Source organism: Periophthalmus magnuspinnatus, chromosome 7, assembly GCF_009829125.3.
Source record: "Periophthalmus magnuspinnatus isolate fPerMag1 chromosome 7, fPerMag1.2.pri, whole genome shotgun sequence".
NCBI lineage: Eukaryota > Metazoa > Chordata > Actinopteri > Gobiiformes > Gobiidae > Periophthalmus > Periophthalmus magnuspinnatus.
In genome coordinates, this window is record NC_047132.1 from 15,475,460 (window position 1) to 15,493,012 (window position 17,553).

Consider the following 17,553-nt stretch of genomic DNA (forward strand, 5'->3'; position numbering starts at 1 on the left):
ACACTGATAGAGAGTCACGGAAATCTGACAAAGTTCTGGATTTTATTGGTTTATTTTACAGAATATATTCTAAAGACAAAATATGTGAGGCTTTTAATATAAGTATTTTATCTCTGCATGTTTTGGATAATAAGGTTGACCCTTCTGATCTTGATTATGTTGGTCTTAAATGCACTCGGCTCCATAGACCCAAAGAAGTCCATAGGAGCTGATGACCTTGAGCCAGAACTATTACTAGCTTTCTCATATTTAAGTTAACCTCTATTATGGTACATATTTTTAATTTATCAATTCAAATGTCAGTTACACCAGAATTATGGAAAACACATGTTTTGCTTAACATAAAGTTGGGACAGCTAAAACTGTAAATCATTTCCTGCCAATATCTAAATTACCTTGTCCTGTAAAGGTTTTAGAAAAGCTACTTGCAAATTAGGTTACAATTTATTTTTAATAAATGCTCCATTTTGAAGACTTATCAACTGGGTTTCAGAAAAGGGCATAGTAGTCTCTACAACCACAAAGGTTTAAATGACATTTAAAGTTGTCTGTGTGCATGAAAGGTGCTCTACAAATAAAATTGATTGATTGATTGATTGTATTTTAATAGGACATTCATGAAAAAATAGTCTGGTACTCTCATTGGACTCTCCCTATATGAAACATTAAATACATGTTATTCTAATGGTAAAATCAAACCAAATCTCACAAATTGCTATGTTTTAAAAAATATGATACTTTTATGAGCTCCTCCTTGGGCATTTATCAGAATATTTTCAAATTTTGTGAAAATTTTGTGGGTCCTCAAAAGTTATTTAATTTTCTGTACACAGTTTATGATCTTTGGGCTACAAAATGTATCCATAATATTGAAATGTCCAAATTTTGCTCTCATTTACACACCGAGCCAAACTTTCCTCAATTTGAATCAGTTGTTAATCTCCATGGAAATCAAAAACTTTTTGCACACAATTTACGATATTTTACTTAATTTGGAAATTTCGAGTTTATAAAAATGCCCCCATTTGTGTAGCAAAGTAATATAAGGAGGTAAATTGAGGGTGTGACATAGGAGCTGATATTTAGCACTACTACTAATTCTTCTATTCATATTAGAAGGGATTATAACAAATTTCTAGTTTTAAGCCATGAACAAACTCTAAAGAGCAGCAGAACTAAAAAATAAATAAATACTTTATGGCAACAATGGTGCAGCAGTGTGAGCATTCATCCAAAAACAGGAGGGTAACTGGTTCAAACTCAGGATACTGATGTTGTTACTGGGTAAGGTACTTTATCCATATTGTCTCCTCCTCAATTTATATTATGCTTCTGGTTACTACAGAAAAGACATTTGTACAGTCGAAAAACCCGGCAAATCATTGTCAGTTCCTATAGCAACAAAAGACTGTCTGTTTTCCTTTGATTAGCATATGGGGACATTAGGTTAATTGGTTACAAGAAATATGCAAAAAACAAGAAAATTACAAGGGAAGCCAGGCCACCAGGTAAAGAGGCTCCACTAACCCTACACCCTAAAGACCCGACCGGATTAATCTTCAGAAAGATGACAGAGAGCGAGCCATAGGTGGAGGAGGTGAAGGAGCGGGGAGGGATAGACAAGATGGCCGCCAGACTTGGAGGTTAACGAGCTGAGATTGCGGTGACCTTTGCTGGAGCAGGTGCAGCAGTGAACGAAGGAGAAGGAGGAGGAGAGTCGTAAAAGAAGAGCAGCTGTTCAAAGGGAAAATAATGGCAATGTGGGGTGTAATTTGTGCGGATTGGAGCTAACTGTAAAACTGGTTTATATGATGAGGCTGTAAGGGACTGCTAATCAAGATATGAGTTTGAAGTTGATGAAAAAAGATTAGAAGTCGTAATGATGTGTTGAAGTTTGGTACAGAACTAGATTGGTAAAAGGCAGTCTAAAACGAATGCATTTTCTTCTTTCCATGGGTCACAACCCTCATCAACTTCATCTCCACTGTAGAAGTAGGACTAACAGCCTCTCCAGCTCCTCCTCTCCATCGCACATCACTCATCTAAGCCTTGGTTGAATTAATTGTCCCATAATAAGCCATACCATGTTTCCTCATCAAAAACATATCCATAGGATGTTTTCTTGTCTTTTATGTTGTTTTTGATATAGAGGTAAATTGTGTATGGTGTAGACGACTGTAAGGACAGCTTTTCTACAGCTAAAAGTGGACGTAATAAATCAAATAAAGTAAATAACTGCATGTGTTGTTTTGTGCCTTTTTGAGTAACATATTTTAAAATGTTCTCCCACAATTCATGTCAGTGCTCTTCCAACTTTAACACCTTCACCAACACTGATCATTCAGTTAAATGTCCACACTCAAATTTCTGCTACAATACAGCTAACTTAACCTGATACATGCCGGCTTGATATGCGAAGTACTCTTATTTGAGTTTTTCGCATCAATCTGGAAGAGTCTGACTGAAAACGATCAGGAAAAGGCGGCTTACCATGATGAAAATTTTGAAGATGATTGGCAGAAGCGTCACAACAGCAGAACAAGCCCAGAAACCACATTTTTGCTACATTCAGTTTAGAGAAAAGCTCAGACATCTTTCCCATTCACAAATGAACAAAGAGGTTACCTCTGCATGTTTTTCAAAAACGAAATAGTCAGTATTTTTGCTAAAATAGGCTGAAGTACGTCCTTCTGTGTCGCCATGTTTGTTTTGGTTTGTTTGGGTGCTTCATCTTTGGCTTCCACCAAAACCACAATGCTGCTCTGTGATTGGTGTGAACCACCAGCGGTCTGGGCAATCACAACAACAGGAGCCAGGCCAGATGGATTCTCGTGAGTTTGTGAACTCAAATATTGTGAATCTTGCTGGCCAGGTTACAGCTAACCTACTGCTACAATTTCTTGCTATATTAAAATTACTTCACTCCTCAAATCCTAGCTCCCTCTGCTAGTATTCTTCATGGCCAAACATAAGCACAAATAAAGTTTTCAGTATAAAAAATATCATTGGTGTTGCAGGTGATTAAAGATAAAGGTGGTAAAAATGATGAAAAAAGTCTGAAAAGTCTAAATAATGCATAAAACAGGATAGGCTTCTAAACCTATACAGCAGTGTGTAGAATAAGTGCCCTTAGATTAGGCTTCTCTTACCGGAGTGTAGCCGTGTGCGCTGGTCCCACTGCCTCCTGCTGTGGACATGCTGTTCAGATTATTTAGGTTATTTATGTTGTTCATGTTGTTGATTGTGACAGAAGACATGCTCTGCTCCGATAGGCTGTTACTGAGGCTGCCTCCCAAACTCCCAGGACTGTGGCTGCCCTCTGGCTCAGGATTGTACAGTGCCACCTATAGGCAAATAAATAACATAAAGATAGAGCACTTGAGTATACTGCTATGAAAGAAAAGACGAAAGTGATACAGTCTCTAGAGCAATGGTTTCCAAACTTTTTTGTCCCAAGCACCCCGTCTACATTGTCTCACACTCTGAGACCCATCAATTCAGGTACTAGGTTTACTGTAGTAGTATATTATCAGTTATTACTATTAACATTTTCTTGTTTTATGTTCAAAATCCTCCAAAACATTTTTAAAGGTTTACAATTTACAAGAGGTTTTTTTTTGTTTTGTTTTTTTTGTTTGTTTTGTTTTTCTGGGAAACGCTGCTTGAGATAAATGCTATACAGTATATATAAGCTCAGGTGAGAGTTCAGCAGCCAATCCCCTGGTTGGTGGACAAATGCTTACCCACAGCAGTGGAACAGGCACCTGAGTATGGATCATGAGTATATCTAGGGGCTTATTTGCACTAAGCATTGAAAAGCATTTCATTTGAAACAAATACACTTGTTTGTGAAACCGTGCCATATTACAGCGTGAACTTTTAATGCCACAGATTTTAAATTAAGTCATTCCTTGCCCTCTGTATGGCAGCTAACACATCCTTTTTAGACCAGAATAATGCAAAGTTGACTTGATATTTCTAAAGAGTGACATGTAGAAATATTGTCTGGTGTCCCAGGATCAGAAGGCTGTTAAAAGACCCGCTTGTGAGTGACTTTTGTTCAGTCTGACGTGGGTGAAGCAGAGCAGAACCCTGTACCTTCAGGCTACGTTTAATTGTAAAAGAAGGAAAGCCATGGAGAATATGTGTGAGGTTTAGAGAAGCAACATCCAAACAACTGAGAAACAACTGTTTGGTATCTGACTGGGAGGGCTGTAAAGCACACAAAATGACACTTAGGGATAGGGACTGAGCCCAAAATGTGGTTAATCAAAAGTTATATTTTAAAATGTCTTAACTACAACAATTACTTAGGTCTTTATACGCCCGAGAGCCATTACTCCTTGAAATATACAGTCCCTATTTGAAGATCTTTAATGGGAACCCGATCCATTACTGGTACGGCCTCCAAACCTATGTTGTTTTTAATCATTTTCCCTCTATATATTTTCAATTTTGCATTGATACACAAAACATTATATTATGATTGATATAGTTGTGTGCAAAAAATAAGACTGAATTAAAAATTACTGGGAATTAATAATATTAAACACAATACATGTTGTTACAGTATATTGATGTGCAATGGTGAAGTATATTCCAGTTCCTGGGCCTAAATGCAGTGTTTCATTCACATGACACATACAATTGCACCAAAGGATCCTGGAGGCATTTTAGTGTAAAAGCACAACCACTTTACTGTTAACCACAATTTCACAAATACTGTGAGGTAAATATTATGTTAAAAGTGTACTGTGATATTTGAATATGTTAGCATTTATATGCAGAAGTTACGTATGGATAAAGTTTAAAAAACAAGATGGAATACATTTTTTACTTCCCCTAACTAGATGAAATCCCCACAGAGCAGTCTGGAGTGAGCCTTGAGAAGCGGAAGGCTACATCTGCAGACTGTGCCACCTGTCTGAGTGCGTGGGCTGATATCACTGACGCTACTGCAGCTCCTGAGTCATTGTTCTGAAATGTATAGTGGTGACTAACAGCATCTGAATAGTGTTTTAAAGCAGCGCGTCTGTCCAAGGCCTGCCTGTGTCCCCCTTTCAGCACAGCTCTGCATGGAAGGAGAGCGGATAATCAGTGTAAGGTCAGTCTCTTTTGTCTACAGGCTTTTCACGCTGCTGCCCAAATGTAACTGAGGAGACCAGAGGGAGATGTTTGAGCAGAGTAGAAAGCAGTAATTAAGAAGCAGGTATGTAGAGAAAAATGTGAATATCATTTGAAAATTGTTCTATATGTTTTATATCAGTCTGATGAAGCCCTGTACTTGACCATTTGTAAATGTTTTGAGGCAGTAGTCACTGAGGTTGAAGGTACTAAACTTAATAATAAAGTAATTATTTAGAAAAACACCACACTAATAATCACAAATATATGAACACTTTTACTGTAATGTAGAATTAATATCATAATGTGTAAGATGTGATAATGTGTGATAAATTGGTTTTAATTTGCTGTGGATTATAATTGCTATATTAGTAAGTACAGGTAAGTAATATAACTAGAAGTGGATGTTAAAAGGTAAAAAAAAGGTTAATGTACTATTGAACATTTTGATAAACCAAAAAAAAAAAAAAAAGAAAATAAATGAGTGTCTGGTGGGTCCTGGGAGAACACAATAGATATGTCTAGTCACCATGAAAGGAACGATGAAAAGTTTTTAGAAAATAAAAAAAAAATTCAAAATAATATTTACCAGAATTTATCATTGACAGAGTTTTTTGTCACTACTACTTTTAATGGAATGGTAAAAGAATGGATGAATGGATGAATGGATGAATGACTGCATACAATACTGATATTGGTTGATTTCAAAGTGTGGTTCAGTGGTGTAACTAGAAAAACAGACAGATCAGTGTGGTTTGAATAGTCATTTCTGGGAAATGTTCAAAGAAAAGCTGACTGGAAAAATGGAGTAAGCTGTCAGCCCCAGACAGCAACGCATTATGGAACAGACAGTACAGACAATATGAGAGGTTAAAGGTCAGAGTGCAGAGGTGAGACTGGAGCAAGGTTTAAAGCAGACAGGACATCCCAGGACAGATGTGATGTGAAGACAGTTTTTTTTTTTTTTTTACATATATAATTACTTCCCTTATTTTGAACCTTTTTAAATAAATAAAATACTGTAGTAACAAAGTGACCAAAAGCACAATGACTGTCCAAATCAAAATTCCAAGACGAAGTCTATAAATCTTTTTTTTTTTTTTTTGTGAAACCATTTTTAATAAGGGCTGTGACAAGGCAGTGACTAATTACATGCATAGTTGATGATGCCATTAAATATAAAACATAATTGCAAAACAAATTAAACAGAAAACTAGGTTAGCTCCTTCAAATTTCACCCTAAAACTTAAAGGCACTGTACCTAATTTTTACTGTTCAAAAACGTGAAAAACAGAAGTAGTTAATTTTAAACTGTTTGCAGTTTGAAATTATTCCTCTCTTACTTTATGCATTTATAAGGGCTTAACGCAACAGAGTGGGATGGAGAGGAGTTTTGTTGTGTTTTTTTTGTTTTTTTTTTGCAGTGATGGTAAAGTTAAGAACTGATTAACAGACAATAAAACGCATTATAATTAGATGCAGACAGCATGCAGGTGACTTATTTTGACCTTGAGAGCCGCTTATACAACTTGTACTGGGGGAAGAAAAAATGTGCTCAAATACGGTAAATGGAAAAAAAAATCTGGTAAAGAGGCTTAAAGAACATATAAACTAAGTACATTAATTAACTTGACTACATACAAGTTAAATCACACTATGTTCACTCTTATTTCATACATACTTATATTCCTAGTTGTTCTGTGGTTAATAATGCGAGTATATGCTCTGCTCCTTGTCGCCCCCTATGGTTTGTACCTTGTTAGTGACAGAGTTGATGCCCAGTGTAGGGGACGCTCCTCCAGACATGATGCAGTCCATCCTCAAGGACTCAGACTCCAGGCTATACGGAGTTGATGCCTGAAAGGACAAAACACACACATTAATGTGGGGGCTAAACACCTAAACTTCACCCACAACCACATTTCAGATAGAGGTGCAAAACTGGGCCGTACCTGGAAGACTAAAGAAAACAGTAAGGGGGAGGAGGGTCTGGGGGTGTAAGAACATTGTGACTGGCCTAACGGGTATCCACATTTCAAACTCCGCCCCTGCAGCCAGGTGTTTGTAATTGGGTGATGTCATGTAGGACCTAAAATTACATTGGCTGCTGGAGGCACTGACAGTTTTTAAACATAAGGCTACAAATTAACCTAGAGGTGAAAGTAGTTTTAGGTCATTTTCACACATATTAGTGCACTCTGTGGACCGACCTCGGTGTGCACTAGTTGGTTCTGTTTACTTTAGTTTTGGGACTTGTTCATATACATCATGCATCATTCACCTCAAACATGCACATTGAGCCAGAGTGAGAGTTCATCAGCTGATTGCCGAATTTGACAACGCGCTTCAAGTGGACAGAGGCCTGTAAATATGCCCAGACACAGTTGCCTTCCCCTTATGGTTGGTCTTTTCTTTCACCTGTGACTCGTGTAACTAGAGGAGGTGTGGTGGCGGGGGTGAAAAAGCTTTTGGAACAACACACAGGCTTACTTGCGCAGACAGAGGCAGTAGGATATTAGTCTGCTTCTGGGGATTGATATTAAGTTGATCCAAATTGCCAAACTAGTGGCAGTGTGAAAATGCCCTTAGTGTTTAGTTCCACAGTTTTTACATATACAGTTACACAGAAGCTCATTCTTTATTGGATCAAATAGAGGTTGAAAATATATATTGAAAAATGTATAATATTGCAGTTGTTGTGTTGCAAAATTAGAATACAGAGAAAGATCTATAATAAAACTTACTTTAAAAAGGCTACTGAAAGTTGAGTGTAATTGGCATTGGAATAATAAAAAAATATAATGTCAAAAACCACATTAGTGATGATTCCTTGGACAGTTTTATCGACATACCTTATATGGCTGAAATATAAGGTATGCAGATTGGTGGTGTTTAGCGAGACCACAGACAAAGATTGACACCTACATCATTTTGTCCCCAGAGCTCAGCAACTTAGCAGTGTCACTATGTAAAGAGTGAAAAACCTATATACACATTCTAGTCCTATACAATATAAAATTATAAAACAAATTATTGTGTTAATTGCAAGGTTAGTTAACTAATCAGTAAGAGCTGTAAACATGACTGATCTAAGTGTAGGGTGACTGACAAAATGAGGAGGCAAATTCAAAGTGACAAAGGTTAAAGGGAACCCATGACTGCTGCTTGAATGAGCTCCTGAATCACCACACAATCTCCTCAGGCTCAGACTCAGACAGGACTTAAAATATAAACTACTATGTAGACTTTCACATAACAAGAAAATAAAAATAGAGTAAATATTGCAACATTTTAATAAAAGTAATACAAGTTTAATAAAAATGTGTCTAAATATGTAATTTTATTTACAATAATAATAATAATAATAAAGCATTAAGAATTCAAAATGAAGAAATACTGTGTAAAGAAAGATTCCGGCTTAGTAACTGCTTAATAAATACCCTAGCCCCTTGATTAAGTAGCTACTAAGGCAGAATAGTTCTCAATTAACTATATAATTAATTAAGAATTAAAGTTTTTCTTCACAGTTTATTAAGGCTTTAATAGTGTAGTTATTGTATTTTGTCATTGGTAGTAGTGAAAATGTGATAATAGTAACATTATGAGTAACAGTATGTTTGTCCTTATCTAAATACGTGATTTAAGACTTTTAGCTAATTATAAATCTAAGTAGCTGTAACAGCAGTGTAAGTGTAATCACAGTACTTGTAGTAGGAGTAATAGAGATCAATAGAAGCAGTAGTAGTAACAGCTGTATCACTGGCTTATTGGTACCATATGTGAAGTATGCGTTTGTCTTTTCACAGTAGAGTTTGGAGTATTTTTGTATAAAATATAGCATTTATTGGCATGTATTTGGTTACCGCACCTGTGGGGAGTATTCTAGGCTGAATGAGGGGCTAAAGTTGACGCGTTTTCTTCAGTCCTTTCAGAGTTCACGACAGCCGCCTGCCTCCTCAAAACTGCTTACCGTAAGAGGATTGGTCGGTAACAATGCAATCTGTAATTTATGATAAACTCGACGGAAAACTGGATGTTGGTTTTGTGGTGAAGTAGTGAGGGAGACGGAACAGAGTTGACGAGGAGACAAGGAGGGAACAGTATAAAAGGTGATTAGCCAAAAGTACTAGTTTGAAAAGGACAGAGGTATAAGGCTGTTAGCTGCTGACAATCTTTATGTGCTGGGATAGGGGGTGTAAAATGTGATTGTGTGTATGTAAAGTCATGGGGTTTTAACATCACTCTTTTAGCATTCAAACTGAAATTTAAATTAAAAAGACAGTAACGCACTTTTATAGGGTATTAACTGTGCACGCATAACATTTAGATCACTGTGTTAACTTTTGTTTTGAAAATGCTATTTTTGCCGAAAACAACGTATTAACATGATCATTTGATAACGATTCGCTTTTCTATTTTGTCAACCCTCCCTTTGCTCTCCATGCTAAATCACTCCCCATTCAGAGTGCTGTCACAACACAATCAGCATGCATTCCCCAACTGAAACTACTGCACATCGCGTGACGTTTGTGAAGTTGTAGTATAGTATTTCATGTCATGCTGTTGTATATTTATGAAAAACGGCGGTGTGGGAGCATGGGTGACATAGGATTGTCGGCTAAACACTGGACAGAATTGTACCGCTAACTGTAAGGAGGGGCCCAGGAGAGATTGCTAGATTACTCAAACATGCATAGATGACATATAAAACCACTTCAGACATTTAATTAGGAAACAATATTATAACATGGTAGAAAGCCCCAAAAAGTAGATTTTCCGTAATACCCCATTTTCAGGAAATGTTTAATGGTTTTCTATTGGAATTAACACTAATAAACAGAGAAACCTTAATTATGAAGTTGTCATAGTATCAGTATCTACCTCATGTTGAACCATGTGGTTTCAAGGCCTTTGAATATGTAGTTTCAACTGAGGCGACATTAAATATGATAAGAAATTTAAAATATTATGATTAATGCACATTGCTTGGTGAATTTATTACTTCAATATTACCACTAAATATTAAAAAATACATCTATAATAGTACAACAAAAATTTAGCAACACTATATTTTTTATTTGGAGGAAAAATATAGCTTTATGTATTACAGTTAAAGAATTCACAGTTTTGATAATGAAATACAGTTATAATGTGCAACATCAATTTACAGTTTTGTGAGTCATGCATAGTGTTTTGTATTGAATTGTTATGAGGTTGACACAATGATGGAAATGGGTGAGAGGGATTTGAACCAACAACCTTTTGATTTTCACACGACTGCTCCACCTTCTCAGCCACTATCACCTTAAATTTGCAGATTTCATCTACACACCCAGACATGGCAATATTTAGGTAGTTATTTAGTTGGTGCAAAATGCTTTTTCAACTAAACCTGTGGTTGATGGATTATAAGCTCTATACTATAACTTTCAATGCAGCACTGTAAAGCCTTCTAAACATGGCAATTAAAAAGAGTGCTACTCAAACATACATTTTCCCTAAGTGTATGTCTTGGCCTTTTGCGTTCCTTGCTTGGCCCGTGTGACAGCCTCCAGTTTGTCTGCCAGCGCTTCTACTGATGCGTGAGAGAAAGGGTCGGAGGGGTCCATCCATGTAAGACGAGATGACAAGCCTCGGAATTAATTAATGTTTGTAATTTTAAAAAGAAAAAAAAAAACATTGCTGGTGAAGAAAATATGTCTAACTGCAGCCCGAGGCCCTGCTGTGGTAATTAAGCAGAACACCAGCTCTCTCACACACTTTCTCCCCCTCTGTCTATCTCTCCGTTCTCTCGCTTTTCCGCAAATGGACTTTTACCTTGATGTCTTCTTAAATCTCTCAAATTCCTCCCTCATTTACCTTGCCTGTACCTCGCAGCGAACGCGCACTTTCCGGGTTCCCGAGAGACCGTCAGGCTGCAGCCACAAACAGGAGTAGACAAAGTCAAAACGAGAGGAGAGACTGAAAGATGGAGGGAGTAATTAAGGGTAAAATAGTGTTTGAGTATGCTGCTTAGGCCTATTGCTTGGTTAGTAATGGTTATATATAAATATTTCAACCAAGAAAATCAAATGATGAGCTGGAGACAGAGTATAGCAGGGTGGTGAGGAGGAGATGGAGAGGCTGCGGTGTCTGGTAGTTCTACTGCAGCAGAGGTGATAAGGCAAAGAAGGGTTGTGGCTAAAATGCTCATTGCTAGTTTTTATATAAAGACCTTCAAAGCACAGCCAACCCGCTGTTATCCCAAAATGTCATATAATGATTCACACAGCTCTTCTGGGTTTGCAATCAATAAAATGTTATATAAATAGAGTTGTTGACAGTGCAGATGTTGTTGCATTCTGCTTACATAATATACTAAATGGAGGGAAACCATACTTAATCACATAAGAAAATGTATCCTAATGCCAATGCTTTAAAGGAGCACCATGTAACTTCTGTGGTAGAGTCCGCACCTGCTTGTCTCCATGGAGATGAGATATTGTTATTGAATGTTTCAGAAAATGGTACTAAACCTGTCTCTCACATTTATTCAATTACAGGTATTTTCTGCTAAAAAAAAAGGAAATGACCTTGAAAAACATGAATTCTTACTGTGAGCAGAGCCTCCTCTCCACAGATCCTCCATGAAGATAAACAAGTTTAATGCAATTCTGTAACGTCTCCATGCAGACAAAGTCACAGAGTACAACTTTAACTAAAATGATAGAGCAATATACAGTGCTGTTAATGTGTTTAATTTCACATTCACATCAAAAGAAACAGAATTACAATTAAAATAGATTCATATTAAAAATGTAGTTTATGCTGTGTTATAATGATTCCCATAAAAGCAGCAGAGTTGTATCAGATCCGGTCGGAGGCAGCCAAACCCTGTGTCTCACTTTGAGGTTAATGACTTACATATATTTATAGAAGCCACCGCTGTCAGTCAGTTTACTCAAATCTACCTCTCGTCTGCTCCCCCCGCTGCTCCTGTGGTAGAGGGAAAATTACCCAGCATGCACCCTGCTGCCTCTTTGATTTACTGTGAAATGTATTAGGGAGCGTATATTGCTAATACTGTAATGATGACGCAGGCTGTGAATTTGTATTTCATTATTTCATTTGATTTACATCTACAGTGAGTCACTGTATATTCATAAGTCATCCATGTTAGAATAGTTAGATTATAATATAAGTTGCATTTATGAATTGCATTGGATTGAAATGAGATACTGCACAAAATGAACATTATGAAGTAACTATATATCCCATAACATATATACACTACAGGACTTGGGTGATATGCTAAAAATATTAATAACACAAAACTATTAATTAATAACAAAACTAGTATTCAGGCTGTAAACAATAGCTGTTTACAGTTTCAGTGTAGTTAGCTCCTCCCTGCAGATACATATAAAGCCGTGTTCACCAGCAATCGCTCCTCCTCTTTGTCTAGATGACAGATTTAACTTTGGCTTTTACTACAAAACTACTTGACAATTTAGATTTTATCACAATTCATATACACCTAGTGTCTTTAAATTGCCTTGTAATGAGGTAATCATCTGCTTCTCCAGATAGTTTACACCATTGCAATTGATTAAATCTGACTGTCACTCAGTTGGCAGTTGGCACACTTGCTAAGGCTGAACAATCGGTGGCAAAAAGTGTCTCTTCTGTGTATGGCAACATAGAAAAAATTTGATGATATAGTGATTTTTACCAAAATAGCAGATGCCACATTAATTAAACTGATTTAAAGTGGGGCTAAACACCTAAACTCTGCCAACTGGTAACAGGTGTCCACACTTCAAACTCCGCCCCTGGAGTCCTGCGCAATGTTACATAATACTTTGTAGCAAACACTCAGTTTTAGACGTGTTCGAGCACCAATTTACAAATTTACCTAGTTTGCACAAAATTTGCCAAAAAAGGACCAGGAACAGAAAACAATACTATTAAAAAAACATCATACACACAGTTTAGTAGCAAAAATGTTGATTTAGTGTTTAGTTCCACTTCAATGATTCTCATGATAATGATTTTCCACAATTTTTCAAGCCTAACCCACTCGCCTACTGCTCACACACGTTAAGCAAGGTCCACAGGCCCACTTCCCGACGGGGAGCTGCTTTCATGTGGTTTGCATCACTCACCCTCTCTCCAGAACGAGGCCTCTTCTTGGGTCGGCTGGGCACTGAGTCCTCTTTGGGATTGGTGTCTATGGCCCAATATGAACCCTAGAAGACACAAGGATGAAAGGACAATGAGCTGCGTATAAATAATGGGATTTGTCTTATAGTTTAGTTCTGCTTTGGTTATGTAAGTTCAGAATTTGCATTTACTATGTCTGGGTAGCCATCACAGTAGACCAATTTTCAAGTTAAATACTCCTTACCAAGACCTTGGTACAAAATTATAAACAGACAAACTTAAAACTCTATTAGGTTAGATTAAATTTTATTGTCATAGAAGCAAAATGTGTGCAAGATTTAAACTCAAGAATAAGGCCTTTCCATTATAATATTATTGCATGACCCCAATAAAGTAGTTGAGATTTAGCTTGGGCCGACAACTGGACTAAGAAAGAAGTACATAAGATTCAGTTTGAGAGTACCTGTGTGTAACATTACCTTCAGTCTCTCGGGGTGTTGATGTCAAAAAATGATTAGATATTTTCTAAAATACATTTTCATTGTTATACATTTCTTATGTAGAGTATCGCACTGTAAACATGAATAATATTTCCTGCATTTACATTAACATAAGGTCTAATGCACACGTTAAACAGCAACACTATAGGGGCTATTCTGTCCTGCTGATCGATTAGTCGACTAAAAAGGGAGCGTGGCAAACGCGCTTAAAACTATTACCTATCTCTATGTATCTGACTGCACCCAGAAGACTATACCTGCACAGGAGTCCATGCAAAAACAACTATTTATTCAGAAAGTACTAAGAAACAATGTATTTAGATAAGACTGATTAAATTTGTGAATCATGAGTTTAATCTGCCTTTTTACACATAAAATCTCAGTAATGTAATTCAGAAAACTCACTCATTTCTCATTCCATATAAATCCTTACAATATAAATAAAATGATTAGTTGGCTAATGCAAACTTTGGTCGACTAAGGCGCCATCGACCAACCAAATAAAGGCCAACGTCTTCTACATGTACCTGGTAAAAAGTTGCGTTACATTTTGTTAACTTGCAACTCACTCAAAACTAATCCTCCCCAAATTCCTGTTATTTTTCTGCCTCTCCTCAGTCTGCTCTTAAATTGGCGCTCCCCTAAAAAACCACCAGCAACCCTTTTCAAACTCCAACCCTCTGCTGGAGCACATACAATAAGAAAAATCAATTGCTTTTAGATGTTTCTCACCTCACTCTCTTCCCTCCTCTCCCCCACTCGGAGGGCCGGGCCAGACTGGTTTCGGTTCAGGTCTGATCTAGGCCACACACCCTCAAGTCTCTCGGTCCCACCTCGCTGAGCGGTACACAGCCAATTAGCGTTAGCACATGCATGATTTAGCTTCTCCATGCTCTGCTTTTCCGTAGAGGTGTGTATAGCTCGCTCACCTGCCCCACCCCCCCCTCTCCTCCCTCATACAGAGATATTGACTGATTCGATCCAGGTCTGAATTAAGGTGCAGCTCAGGTCGGCGCAGGGCTAATCAGAAGGGAGCGCGCCTCTTTGTGTCTTCGCAGCAGACTATAGACCCATACACCGAGCCCAAGGATTTTAGGTTTGAATTATTTAAAGCTCCTTCCCTCTTAATTCATTTTTCAATGGCTCCCAAATCCCTGCCGCTGCCTCTCCCTCCCCTTCACAGCGAATGAGAGCAGAGCATAGAGCGAGTTTGATGAGAAGTTTGTTAACAGCAGAAGCAGAGAGGCTTGTTTCGTAAATTAAAGGTGAGGGCTCGATGTTGGAGGGTTTGTAATGTTAAAAGATCACCTTCCATGATAGGACACAAATTATTCTACTGTAATTGATTTGATTTTATTCCAGTTAGGGATCACAAAGCTTTAGACTTTAGGTCGGACATACAGTACAAAGGTAATAATGTAAAATAAATTAGAGTTACCAATGTGGACAGTAGGGGGAAAGCAGTGTATTAGGTGGTATTATCATGTAGTCAAGGGATGTTTTGGTGGCATAGGTGTAAGTGCTTCTGCCCGACATCAAAAACATCTCAGGTTTGATTCCCGGGCTGGCCTATGTGTGGAGTTTGCGTGCTCTCCCTGTGTCTGCATAGGTTATCTCTGCTTGCTGTGATTTACCCTACCTCTAACATAATAAAAACACTAGACAAATGGAACTTAGTGGGATGTTCCTGATAAGATGAAAAAACAAAAAACAAAAAAAAACAAAAAAACACCACTCTGCTGACTAGTTTATAAGAGTGTTATAAATCATACTATTAAGATAGAGTTAAGGATAAGGCTATCAGGATTTGGCAAAAGGTTTCCTATCGGACCACAAATTAGATGTTAATTTTCCTCTGTATTCAAATGCTGAAAATACCTCAGCTGTTTTTCTTTATTTCAGTGGATCTCAAACTTTTCACAAGTAGAGTAATAGTACAGTAAATCTGGTACAAAATATGATTAGACCATAGCTACAATAGTTTAAAAAAAAAGGTATAACCTAAAAAAGGACAAAATATGAATAAAACTGATTATAAATTAGACAAACACTAGAACTGCAAAGGGACTTGAATAAGAAGCCCTCCACCAGAAGCATAGGTTTTGATAATTGTTTAGACAATTCCTATCATATCTATTGACACGGTACCTTTCTGTCAACCATTTTTAACCACAGAGCAAATTAGTGTTATCACAGTATTAAAATTTCAAACTAATTTTCAATATTACAGAATAGACTTGAGACTCAATACTGATTGTGATATCGCAATAAAAACACTCTTTATTTAGACAATATAATGTCATGTTAGCATTAAACAACGGTATTTTCTTTTATATTACCATGTGGTCTTATATCTGTGTAATCCCTCAGTCGTCCAGGTAGGTTCCATAGTGGTCCATGAGCATATATTAGTCTATGTGTCTTATACTTGTTCTGATACAACTCAAGATCATTCTAAAGCTGGTCAGAAAAAGTTCATTTCTGTCCTGTTAATGTGACTTTTTAGTATCAATACTTGCTCAAATGAATATCTAGTTTCAATTCAAGTTTTAATATCAATTTGCATCTGATTTTCAATACTACTAATGCCCGTATAACAAACACTGCATTTCTTTCTCCTTATAATAAACCTAAATAAGGAAACAAATACCTAATAAACTAAACCATCATTCACGTTCACAACACACATGTTTCTATAGTACATCTCTACCTTCTCTCTGTGTAAACTTATCTTAGCTTCCTCCCACTTTGTCTGAGTGCAAATGGGAGCAGGACACGGTCTAATAAAGCATGAACGCCTGGCATCTCCAACAAATGCACCGACATATACTTATTATTCATTACTCCTGCACTGCATTATTACTAGGCCCAATCAATATGGGAAGAGCACACGGTGAAAAACGCATTCGAAATTCACCATGGCGGCTGGTTGTGAAGCTTTTAAGACTTAGCAGAGGCATATAAGGGCATATCGAGGCACGTGCGGCTAATCTAGTCTTATTTGTAAGCAGGATGAAGCGGGATTGCATATTTATTGTGGCTAAAGCAGGTTTCTTCCAGTAGAGGTGCCGTGTTGAAAGAATACATACTTTTCCGGGGTCGTCTTTGGAGCGAGGAACTTTGAGGAAACACTTGTTCAAGGACAGGTTGTGCCGAATGGAGTTCTGTAGAGAGAAGCAGGAAAAGAGAACACTGTCAAGACGGTTATATATCACAAGTCCATTTGATTTGAAGAGACCCATAATTTTGAACCGATAGCGATGCATGGAACAATTTTTTTGGTTCACCTGAAATTACTTTTGACAGAAAACTTACTACACTCTTGGTATATCCAACTGGTTAAATGTTCATTTCTTGTAAAGATATGATAAGATATGCCTTTATTAGTCCCACAGAGGGGAAATTCCAGACATACAAACATATTTTAACTAATTGGAATATTATCTAAAGTAAAGAATGCATACGTTGAGAAAGAAAATTCCAAAAGGAAGATGCCAAGCCTAATGGTTTAAAATATTTTGTGACTATTCTCCCATTAATGCGCAAAGTCTACACATGAAATTTTGAATAAAACTTGGTAAGCTAAAACATGAATCTTCATTTATAAAGCTGCTTGTTGTTTCTACATGTTTTAAACAAATTTCTGCCTCCAAGTACTTTTAAAGGTCCTATATTACGCAAAATTGATTCTTGTGAGCCATGTTAGCCAAGTTTAGCCATGTTAGAATGTTGTTACCTCCTTAAGAACATAACCAGAATTTTTGTTTCATTCACACATGTTTGAGTA

General features: G+C 37.1%; 1 protein-coding gene across 2 annotated transcripts in view; it reads right to left on the reverse strand.

Moving 5' to 3' along the window:
- LOC117373554 (forkhead box protein J3-like) overlaps positions 1 to 17,553 on the reverse strand; it is a 73,213-nt gene that overhangs the window by 23,017 nt on the left and 32,643 nt on the right. For both annotated transcript variants that reach the window (XM_055222897.1, XM_033969609.2), the window contains 4 exons: positions 16,856 to 16,930; positions 13,269 to 13,352; positions 6,880 to 6,981; positions 3,150 to 3,344 (listed from right to left, as the gene is read on the reverse strand). In XM_055222897.1, the coding sequence (XP_055078872.1) occupies positions 3,150 to 3,344; positions 6,880 to 6,981; positions 13,269 to 13,352; positions 16,856 to 16,930 (456 nt within the window). The remainder of the gene's footprint in view (positions 1 to 3,149; positions 3,345 to 6,879; positions 6,982 to 13,268; positions 13,353 to 16,855; positions 16,931 to 17,553) is intronic.